An 11998-nucleotide genomic window follows, 5' to 3' on the forward strand; every position below is an offset into this window, starting at 1 on the left:
GTAAATTAAATGCTAATAACCTGCCAATCTCAGTAGTTCCACAGCAAAGTGACTTTGCTTCAACACATATAAACCTCACTTCTATAGAATTTGTAGGACTAAACTCACTTTAAAAATAGCATTTTACTTGAAATGAAAGAAGATAGCCTATTACATTTAAAGAACATGCAAAATTGTCAATTTTCCCAAGTATTAATAAAGCTTCAACAAAAATGTGTAATTGTCTTAAAAACATCCCTCATTTTCTACACCAGTTAATGACTTTGATTTCTTGAAGTTAATGTCTACTTCCAAATGCATCTTCCTTTGACCTTCTACAGTATATTTTTTAAATTATACCCCAGTAATGGCCTATATTCCAGGCCATAGTGGATTATGTCTTAGAAGGTATCTGTCTCCTTTACCAGACTGAGTTCTTAGACCATGTTTTGTATCCACATGACCTAAAACAAGGGCTTGCCTTTAATACGGACACCAAAAATGTTTAGGGAGTTGATTTCCCATTAGAACATTAATGTTAAATAGCACTCACAATTCTTGTAGAAGGATAGTTGCTTTTGAATTAATTGAATGAAGTCAGTATTGGTTGAGCATCTCATATGACCAGATACTAGCTACTGGGGAACCAAAGATCAAAATGCCAAGATTCCTGCCTCAATATTAAAACCTAATTCAGAAGACAATCTTGTTCTCATTAACTTAAGTAAATTGTGTTTGACATAGTTTAGGGCCTGAAAATTAGAATATTAAGTGGGTGTAGTGAATGTTGAATGTTTGGATAAACAGTTACAGGAGCTCAAAGAGAAAGGATTAACTTGGCCTGTTGTTGAAATTGGGGGTGTTGCAGGAGAAAGAGAGGCTTCACAGAACAGCTAATAAGTGAACTGGGCCCTTAGCATGAGGAGGATTTGACAAGGTGCCGAGGAGAGGAGAAGGGTGTTCCACGCAAATGAAGCAACTTGAGCAAAGGCATACATACAATGGCATGGCTTTTGGGGGATGGTAAGATGACTCATAGTGAGAATGTACTGTGGCAGGTCTGGATGAAGCTTCAGAGGTTGTAGCATAACAGGCCGAAGTGAGATAGCTTGATTGATGCCATGCAGTCTAGATTTTGTCTGGCAAGTTATGCAATGCCCCTAAAGACTTTAAAGAAGTAACATGGGCTGAGCATATGTGGGCCGTCAAGTCCTTATTTTGTTGTTCTGTAGAGAACAGAATAAGTACGTCTGCTCCTCTTTCTTTGTGTAGATCCTGTCTCATAAAATTACACAGAAGCAGATGTACACAAGGGGCACTGATTCCTGAATTCAGAATGGTGAAGATACATAATGGGGAATCTCATCTGCTGTCTCCTCTGGAAATTGCTCTCTGGTCAAAAGCAATGTTTTACCATAACTCGTATTTACCAGAATTTTTCATCTCAAATTGGTAACATTTCATTTTAAAGTACTCCATTTTTTGATACTCTTGTTTTTCTCAACAGGTCATTATAGTTTAAAATCCAAATTGAGATCATTTTTCTTAAGTACAGAGACCCATAACCATGACCCAAACCAGATTAAACATTAAACGTCCAGAGGAGCTAAGAGAATTATAATTCTCTGGAAAAACAGGGTGTTCCTCCTAAGAGGTCCAGGGAAAATATCAAATAGAAAAGCATATATATTTGATAAGACACTAATCTAGTTACGTTTTTAGTGCTCAATTGCATTTCAAATTACTCTAGCTGTTCCACCAGCCTGGAGGTCCATATGTCATCAATCAAAGGATGCTGGTTTTCTCCTGCTCCCCTTGTTTGAATGTCAGGCAAGGTGATTCTTTTCTCCCTTCCACGGATGCCATAGGTGTATGTGTTTAATAGTGAGATTGGGAGAGATTTTACTTCCCAAAAGGTGAACAGAACTTGGGTTTTCATCAGACTTTTTCTGCTGTAACTGAGCATCTCTGGCCAGCAGGCCCATTTTCTAACGTGCTCCGTATGGAAATGTCTTGTCTCATCTTCACTTTACTTCTTGCAAGTCAATCCTCAGCTGCCTTCTAAATTTGCAAGTCTCAAAGCTATCTCACCTAGACGGAAATTAAATTACCAAGAGGAGAAGAATCTGTATTTCCATCGTAATGAAACTCATAAAGTTTATTCATGAAGAAATGCTTGTACCAGTATAACCAGAGCAGAAAAACCTTTTAAACCATGTATGGCTAATCTCCCATCATTTGTAGGGTATTATGGATTCCTCATAATTCCAGTTTATATCCTAAATAGAAAGTAATTTTCTACTGTCTGGTTCTTGGGGAGAATTACGTAGAAGTTGGTAGGCACTGTTAGCTCATTCCTCCTGTGGTTTGGCTGAGATAGATCATGGGCAGTGTGTCTCACGCTATGAAGGAGCCAGCTCTTCTCCCTTTCCACTTCTTGCATTGGTTCAGTAGACTCTACCTGAGCCCCTTTTTGCAAGTGCTAGACATTGCTGCGACAATGAGTAAGTCACAGGTCTTTTCCTAACAGAGCTCCGTCTAGGGAGAGATAGTTGTCAGTAACATTTACAGTAGAGGAGAGCCTGGGGGTGTGGGGTGTGTGTAAACAAATTCAATAGGAACCCACAGAAGAAAAATACTAAAACCATGCTGGGGGGAGTAGCATGGAACTACTATGAAGGATGGATAAGGGTTTTCCTCTCAGGAATGAAGAATAGCATTTAGGTAAAGAGGACAATGTATTAAGTCATGGAAGCAGGACTGAAAACTACATGTTCTGCAAAGTGCATCATGTGACCTGAGTATAAGCTAGGAGTTGAGAGAAATGCAGCTGGTCATAGACAGTCAGACCATGGAGGACCCTGACTGGCCCCTAAGGAATTTGGCCTTTATCTTGTGAGTGATGAGTCTGTATTTGGAAAGATCACTATGGCCACAGGTGTTTGGATAGAGGAGTCAGAGGGATAGAGCCAGGTATGAAGTGAGGACCCAGATTGCGATAAGCAGCAGGTAGGATTAAAAACAGTGATGTGGAGTATTTCTGATTGTATCTTGGAAAACATTCATTATACCCCAGATAAAGGAAAGCATGTCCTATCAAATATAATCACAGTCTAAAAATAGAGACATATGAACACCCACGCATTCCCCACCCACCCATATACACAACTAACTCCCTCACTCACTAGGGAGCCTGTGAACTCTTCCTTCTGAGGCTTCTCTTGGAGTATATGCTGGTCCTGTACCTGAATCTGTACTTTCGCTTTAAAAGACTCCATGCTGTGGATAGGGGATGTGTCCTTCATTTGCCAGCTCTAAAATCTCAGAGGTCTCGGGCTTCTCAGAGATGGTAAGATCCTTCCTGAGTAGGTTTGCCAGATACTGTCTGGTAAATGCAGTTAATTTGATTTCAGACAAACAGGTCATTTTTAGTGTAATTATGTCCCAAATATTGCATGGGATACACTTACACTAAAACAATTTTTCCTTGTGTATCTGAAATTCAAAAGTAACTGAGCAGCCTGTATTTTTATTTGCTAAGTCAACCCTTCCCTTGAGCCTTGCCTCCCTCTGGCTCAGACCCAGGCTGACTTCCGCTGAGAAGCAGAAGGCGGGATGAAATAAAGCATGTGCTACTGCGAGATGGGACATGCTTCACAAAATCACCATCAGCATGACACCCCCAGATGTGCTCATTCCCCAGGAGGAACGGAAAACAATGGACTTGGCACTGAGCAGAGAGCTGGCATGTTGCAGAACTGCTGGAGGGGAGAATGATTGAGTTCAGAATAATAACTTATTTGTTAAAGCGACTATCAGCATACTTGAAATAAAGAAGTCCTCAAATTTCCCTTTGTGGCATCAGTAGTATATTAATGTCTGTATCACAGATTGATGGCAGGAATTTCTTTGGAAAGCGTATAAGCATTTGCCTTATTTAATCATTTTCTATTTTTTGGAACACTGTAGCTCAAATTAATTTTTGAAGCATTTATCTTGTGCTTGAAATTTAGGACATTGGCTCTATTCATACCTAGTATGTTACAAACCTCTCCCCTTTGGACAAAATTAAGTTCAGAACTCAGGTTCATATTAAAAACATTATAAAAGCCAATGGGAATGGGAATTATTTGGATATTTTAATATATGAATGAGTAATGTTTATTTAGAAAACTACCCATGACCAAACTCTACCAAATCTTATTTCCCTAAAGAGTTCATATTCTAGTAGGTTTTCCCCTACACAACTGAAGAAAACTTTTGGCAAGAGTTACAATAAGCTTCCTTCTGAAGGAATCATCTTGTGATTTCATGAGAGAAAAATCTCTCCTTGTCAGAATTGCTAGTTTGCTTTCCCTTTTCTGACTAAGTGATAAGAGATCATTTTGCCTTTGGCTTCTTTGGTAGTTTTTTTTTTTTTTGTCTAGAAGCAAACAATATTCAGAGTACCCTGTAAGTTTAAAATGAGCTTAAGCCTCATAAATATTATTTTCGTGAGTCTTCTGAGGTAGGAAAACCCTGTCAATTTCTGTTAAAGAAACTTAGGATCCCCTATACAGACAAGCCAAGTGGTGGAATTTCTGGTTTTCCTGGCAATTAGGTACCTGTGAAAACCCCTTGAAGTAGAGAGATGCCTTAGGGGTGCATTTATGAAGTGCCTGCTCTCACCTTGTGCTGTCAGAGATCAAAGCCCACAGCGTGAGAAACCTTTTGTCCGGGGCTACCAGCGAATATACACAACTCACCCCAGCAACAAAGGCAGAGAAGGCTATTTCCCCTGGCAGATTCAAGTACTTACATTTCTTATATTGCCAAGTTCACATGAGGTAAACATACAACATGAGTTATAAAATCAAGGAGGTATAAATTATTTAATGCTTGGAAAATAAAGATCTCAGTGTTACTGTCTTCAGTTAGAGTGGGGAACAGTATTCCCTGTTGACAAGCTAATTAGCTTATTTTATTATCCTAACTTTCCACTTCTTCGTGTCTTACTTTTCAATTACTTCCTAATCTTTACAGCTTTCCTTTGAATCTTATGTCTTTTTAGTGAGAGAAACAAGGGACATATTTTTCTAGAAGGGAGACATAAACTATCTGCAACTTCCACATTTTCTTCTTTTTGTTGATGCAGTTTTAGGCATTGCTGCCTCGCTGTCCCAGCTGCTCAATAGCTATCACAACCCTAAGAACACTTCCTTCTGTATTTGTAGATTTCAAGTCACTCTCCATTTTGTTTTTATACAGTCTCTATGTATGTGTGTATTCTGTATCCACATATGCATCTGGATGAAATCACAATTACTAACTACAGGTGGAACTGTGCGTATATATCTATATATATGTACACAGATGTATGTATGTATTTCTATAAATGCATGTATGTGTGGATGGATAGATAGATGGTGGGTAGGTAAATAAATAGACAGCTACATACATAGATGGATAAATGAATAGACATTCTGTTGGTACCTAGCAATTGTCAACAAAAAAATTGGGTCTTAGACAACCATTTTCTAAACACAGTTCTTACTGTTTGAAGAAACCTGAAAGCTAGTACTCTCTACCTGCAGACCCTTTGTGCATGTGACAGATCATCTTTGAAAGGAAAACCTAACTAGATTCTCGTTTCAAAAGAGAATGCAGAAAGTTTTGAAGGTATGCATGTGGACAAAAGGAAATTAGTTTGCTCTACTATGTTTATGCAATTAGTATTAATTTTACTGAAATTTGACCCTCCTCCATTTATTAGATGACTAAGACATTGAACTCTTAGAAATGTCGAATGTACACACAATACATAATTAATTAATATGGTAATGTTTGAAGACTATTAGGATATACTGATTATTCAGGTAATTAATTACTTTGTAAACACCAATAGCAGACTTTTCTGAAAAAAAAAGAATTCATTATTCAAACAAAAGCGTTCACCATAGAAACATGACACAAAGAGAAAGATAAATATTAAAAATTAAAAATAATCTAGTAAACTCACATAACATTACACTTGCAACTGCTTCTGCATCTGATGTTTTAATCTGTCACAAGTGTTTTCCACCTATAAGTGAATATATCTTAATCTTTCTTTTAATAAAATTGTCATGACGAGGATTTGAACTGTTAAATACTGAGGAACTTTATACACACATCTATTTGGCTCATTCATATACTTCCAATTAAAAAAAAAATAAATGCAATGCATGTGACTTCAATACACTCTGGGAACAATAGTGTCTCAGGGCTGGTTTTGTTTAAAGTATGCCCAGCCTCACTCGTCTTCCCCCAGGTTTTTTTAAATAATAAAATGTATAGCTGTAAAGCTCTCCTTGGAGTAAAAATATTTATTTATTTTAGTAGTTTGCTTTTCAGAATCACCCTGTGCAGGTGGAGAGAGAATAGAGGTCAAAGGGTAGCCTTCCTCTCTCCCACATAGCTGACAGCACCAACTTCCCATGTAGCTGCACTCCACATCCTAAAAGTTACTTTTAGGAAGCTCTGTTCTCTTGAGGATAACCAAAACCAAAACTAAATTCCTGACCTCTATTAAAGTGTTAGGCTTTTGGCTTAATTTCTGTAACTCTGATAAAATCCAGAGATATATTCACTCATAATAAAAATGAAGTGTTATCTGTGCCATCTTCAAAGAGAACTTCCACCTTCTTGGTTTCACTCACATTGTTTATAATGCCCTAAAAATATACACATTTTCAGGATAAAGCTATTAGGTAATATCTTGATTATATCCTCTCTGCAATACATGAGGATTGGGATTATTCTGCCATTGATTATTATTAACATTGACCAAGATATAATAAATGATCATTTCAACAGGAATATGAGAAACCTTACAAACCTTTCAAGTTCCCTTTGGAACCAGTGTTTTACTTGTGAACTTGTAGAAATATTATCTTCAACCCAGTCCTTAAAAGATCAATATAGTAATGAAGCCTGCTTCGGCTGCCAAACTCCTTATTTTTATTTCCAGTCTTGGCAAATATAAGCTGATATTCCTCTGTTATTGTGACCCTCTTGGTAAGAGAAAAATCAGATTATGTGACGACAGAGGAAATAAATCCTAGTGGTAGGTGTGATAGACTGATTCATTTCTTTTGCTTAAGTCCCACCCTCTGAGTGACATGTGGAAGACAAAATGTCAAGAAGGAGTCCTGTTGGAACAAGTGCTTAAGATGGTATTTAATCCAGCAGAGAGCCAAGATACAATATAGGACACGGTAAAGAATGTGGAATGTGTAGATACAATAAGGATTTCAGTTTATGATCTGCCATCTGTTATTTGAAAGAGGAGTAAGTTAGGGAAATAAATGATTTTCAGTTCTCCATGCATGCAAAGGTAAGTTAGTTATTACAAAAGTTTTGCTGCTGTATGTGCTGAAAGAAAAGCATAAGCATTTAAACATTGTTTAAAAATAAATCACTCATTAGGCTTATGAAAAATACTCTAGTTCATATTTCATTGATCTGACCTTTTGATTCAAGATCAGGGAACAAATCCAGGATGAAAAATCTAAAAAGCAAAACAGAAGTGAACCATTTCACCATGAAAAAGGCATTTCCAGTCTCAGCTAACCTCGACTAGTTTTTATTGCATTATTTTTTAAATGCCAAGAAACTGGCTTTGGCCATAATATTTGCTGTCCACCTAAATCACAGCTGTCAATATGCAATGGCTTGCAACAATTAGCTAAACACCACTATTTGACAGATTCCCTTGAAAGCGACGTAGATGCTGTAGGTGTCTAACGCACACTGAATCGAGGAACAGTCAGGCTGGGGCTGCAGCAGAGGGAGAGAAGTTGGTAATCCTTGCCAGAGAAAGGGATTTCAAACAGCCTTAATTTTTTGAAAAGCACATATTTGTCCTGATCCTACAAGTCCTTTCTGGTTTTCCAAAATTAATTGTTGGACTGACTAAAGAGGAGGGGAGAAAGCTACTAACTCTAGATTCCTTTTTTAGGGAGATCAAGGGGAGAGGAAGAAATATAAATGCAGATGTGGAATGGTAATGGGTATACAACATGGAGAAAAGAAACATCATGGAACCTGCTAGCACTTTCCATCAAAGAAGTAAACCCCTTAACTGACAGAAATTCAGTACAATGTACACATTAACAACTTCACCATTACTCGGATGCTGTTTCAAGCCAAAACATTAACTACAATATTCAAAAACAGAATTCTCATAATACTTGAGAAAAATAGAGTGAAAAGGCAATGTTAGCTAAGCTCTTAGCTAAATCCACTCTTAATGGCCCCCAATATTTAACTGTCATGGATTAAAGCCATGAAAATAAAAATTTCAATTTGAAATTTTATTAGCATGTTGCTAAAATGGTCAATAAAAACATCAACACGATAGGCTTTGTTGACATAGTTGGAAAACTGCTCTCTCATTTTAAAAACTTTATTTCCACTTCCCCACCTTCTGAGATTTCTATGTTAGGAAAAGCCAAACTAAATATACTGGCTATGGTGTTGTAACAATGCTGGTTTCTGGAATGGTGCCATGTCTTCCGCCTCCCTCTCCTCCAACCCCTTTAAAAACATGATTATTTTTGAAATGCAGCCCAAGGAGGGAGCAGTCTAGGGTTAAGAACAACAAGCGACCTTCTCCACACATTCAAGTTCACAGACGCCCGGTGGACCTTCCCCGCGCCGGGGTGGGGCGGGACGGCCCTCTTCCCCAAATTAACTGCGCCATTTCCCTCCCGGACCCGGAAGGCTTCCCTTCTGCCAGCGAGGGAGGCTCACAGGCCAGTGGGGTGGGGGTGGCGTTCGCTTCCCTCGGTGGGAAGAACGGGAAGCAAACGCTGTCTAGCTTTGCCCGGAGCCCGGAATACAGTGTCAGGAGACCTGGGGCTGGAGAGCGGGGCAAGTCCCGGGAAGCCTCGGAATAACCCGTGTCCCGAAGTGCTCTTTCGTGGAATTGGTCTCAAGTGCCTAAGGGACTCGCGCGATTTCTTGGAAATCCTGCTCTCTGGGGACACATCCATACAGGAGCTGAACTGTGCCCTGAAAAGATCATTTCTCACCTCCGACCGGCCTGTGCTTGCGCGTTTGGGGCGGTGATGGTCCCTGACCGTGACCGGCTCCCCTCGGCTCATTCTCCCTTCTCCCCTTACAACCCGGAGGGAAAGCGCACGCAGGGTTTCCCAACGCCATCACCATCATTCTGGGGGCTCGGCCAGGCGAGCACAGACGCCCTTTCAGTCCTGGGGCCAGTTCCTGAGACTCCCTGTCACTTGCCGGAGGGGTGCGAGGGTGCAGCCTGGGCACTGGCCGCCGCCCGCGGACGCGCGAAGGGGGGCAGGGTCGTGAATCGCAGGCCGGGAAGCCCGGGTGCGGGAAGGAGCGGGGCTCGGGGCGACAGGAGCGGCAGGCGGCCCCAGCGGCTACTCCTTGTCCTCCACGAGGTCGGCGAGCTCCTGGAGCACGCGCAGGCGGCCGCTGGCGTCGATGCGGCGCTTCTCCCGTATGAGGTCTTCCAGGCTGTGAAACCTGGCGGTGTGCACCTTATTCTCACCCAGGTGCACCTTGAGATAGTACTGCTGCTGCGGGGGCTGCGTGCCGGCCGGCACCTCCCCTCCGGCCTTGAACTCCCGCTTGCCAAAGCGGCACCAGGCGGCGAAGCTCTCCGAGTTCGTCCAGCAGATCTCCTCGCTCTTGAGACCCAGGTGGCCGCAGGCGTTCTGCACCACCAGCTCGGCCAGCAGCGGGCGGTAGCGGTACCAGCTATTCACCACGCGGCCCACGTTGGCCGCGCCCGCCTCGTACAGGCTGTCCTGGCGGATCTCGCCCTGGTGCAGGTGGATGACCTGCCCGCCGCCCACGTAGACCGCCCAGTGCGGGGCGGGCGCGGGAGGCTCGGGCGCCGGATGCAGCCACAGCAGCTCCAGCAGGTCGCCGGGCTCGCAGAGCGCAGGCAGCGCGGTAACCGCGCAGACGCTCAGGTCGGCGCCCTGAGGGCCGCCGCTCACTTTGGAAAAGATGCATTCCTGGCCTCGAAAGGCGGAAAACTGAGTCTCGTTGAGGACCAGCTGGTGCAGCAGGTGGTGGTGGTGGCGGCGGGTCGGGCTTTCTGGGCAGGGAGTGCAGCCCGGGGGGGCCTTCACGCCAAACTTGTCGGGCTGGCCGCGTTCGTCCAAGTCCTCCTCCTCATCCGAGAAGAAGTAGGCGACCCCGACCCGCAGCTCGTCCTTTTCGATTCCCGATGGGTCCCCTGTGGGCAACTCGCTGTAGTTGAGGTGGGTGATGCGGTCCAGTTGGTTGCCCATCAATGACGCGGCGAGGCGAGGGCCAGGAGCGGGGACCTGAGGGAGCACAGAGGAGAGGCAGAGACAAGATCAGAGCCGCGCTGCTCCTCCCCAGGACAGGCAGTGCTCCTGGGACCTGCCCCCACGCGCCCTGCTGGAGACAAGGGCCCCTGCCAAGTCCTCCCCCTCCCCGGGGGCAGGACGGGCGCAGAAGCCACCAATCCCGCGGGCGAGAGCGGGGGCAGCCACACAGGCTCGACCCCGTCCAGGAACAGGATCCAATTCCTGCAAAAGAAAAGGCTGGCGGGCTGGAGGGTGTGCGGAGTCCCAGTGGGCCGACTGCCCGGATTGTGGCAGCGTGGGGGATGCACACCTAAGAAAGAACCCAGGGGGTAGACCGGGAGAGAGACAGAGGTGCCCAGAGCCGAGCTGTGAACGAGCGGCGCTCACATTTCTGTCCCCACCCTCTCCAGCCCACCTCTCAGTTTTGCACTAGGTCGTACTCCCTTTCCTAATGGAGCCTCGCACAATGACAACCCTACACATTCGCAGGCACTCACTTGACACCAGCAAAATTTTGCACGCTTCGAGTCCAGACATTGACAGGCTGGTCCACTGGTGATAATGGCACATAACACACACAATGACACACCTTCGCGACGATACAAACCCCCACGTTCGTTCACAGTTCCAACCCCAAGCGTGCAGGCTCGCCAGCGCACGCACCCCCCACGCACCCGGGCACAGCTGCCCACACAGGTAGGTAGGTGCACCGTGCCCCTTCTTCCCAGCAGAGCTAATCAGTCTGCGCCAGGGCGAGGCTGCTCTAAAATAACCTAACAAAGAGGAAAGGGAGAGAAGAGAAGCCAGTGCAGTGCATGTGTGCGGGCGCGGGTGTGGGTGTGCGTTGTGTAGGGAGGTCCACTTTCAGCCAAAAGATCCCTTTCCCTCCTACCCGGCTCAGGGTCCAAACAATCGGACGAAGAAAAAACGTTTCCAAGGCAAAGAAGAGTCGCCTCTCCGTACCAGTGATTTCCCTGCTCCCGAAACCCCAAACTCCTTTAAAGTCTCCTGGTCCCCATGGGTGCTGCGGAGGTGGCGGCGGCGGCAAGTGGGTCCTGGGCGGGTGCGGGGCTGCTGGCCGCCCTTCCCCTCGCGGAACGGTGCGGTGCGGGGCCCGTGCGCCTGCGGCTCCGCTCTGGCTCAGCCCCGGCTCCACCTGGGCAGTCCGGACTCCGCTCTGGTTTCCCAGAGTCTAGTGGAGGACTCTAAGTAGCCGGGGCGGCTGGTTTCAGGGCCCGCCCCAGGACGCGTTCATTGGTTGAAGCCGGTGCTCTGGCCCCGTCAATCTCGGTCGGAGGGGGAGAGGAGCAGGGGCGGGTTCCCGAGCTCGCTCCGCCCCGCCCCGCCCCGCCCCCGTGCACCGGAACGCGCGCCGCCCCGGGGGAGTGGAGGTGTGGGCGCCGGCCGGGAGCGCGCGAAGGGCGCGGCGCTGCTGCCTGGCGGCGCTCCTGCGTGGTGCCGCTGCCTGCTCCCACCCGCGCCCCCAGCCCCTCCCAGCCGGTGGTAACGGCGAGCACGGAGCGTCCGCGTTCTCTGTTCTGGGAGTACAGACTCCAGCAATGAAGCTTAGTCTGGGGGTGAAGCAACCCAGTGGACCCCAGGCACTGCGGACGGCCCCAGGCGGAGAGCAACATTGTTCGAGGCGGGCACGTGGGGCCCTGTTGGGGTCCCTGGAGCCTAGG

The 11998-nt window shown here is 45.5% G+C and overlaps 1 protein-coding gene across 2 annotated transcripts; it reads right to left on the minus strand.

The window, feature by feature from the left end:
• Window positions 1–7161: 7161 nt before the first annotated feature.
• Window positions 7162–11513, minus strand: LRATD1 (LRAT domain containing 1). Of its 2 annotated transcripts, none has more exons than XM_036881765.2 (2): window positions 11280–11513; window positions 7162–10310 (listed from the first exon to the last, which is right to left on the minus strand). In XM_036881765.2, the coding sequence occupies exon 2, from the start codon at window positions 10272–10274 to the stop codon at window positions 9393–9395; it is 882 nt and encodes a 293-aa protein (XP_036737660.2). In that variant the 5' UTR covers window positions 10275–10310; window positions 11280–11513; the 3' UTR covers window positions 7162–9392. The 2 variants fall into 2 exon arrangements, with proteins under 2 accessions (XP_036737660.2, XP_036737661.2); XM_036881766.2 differs by having other exon boundaries at window positions 11209–11504.
• Window positions 11514–11998: the final 485 nt, after the last annotated feature.

Source organism: Manis pentadactyla, chromosome 2 (assembly GCF_030020395.1).
Source record: "Manis pentadactyla isolate mManPen7 chromosome 2, mManPen7.hap1, whole genome shotgun sequence".
NCBI lineage: Eukaryota > Metazoa > Chordata > Mammalia > Pholidota > Manidae > Manis > Manis pentadactyla.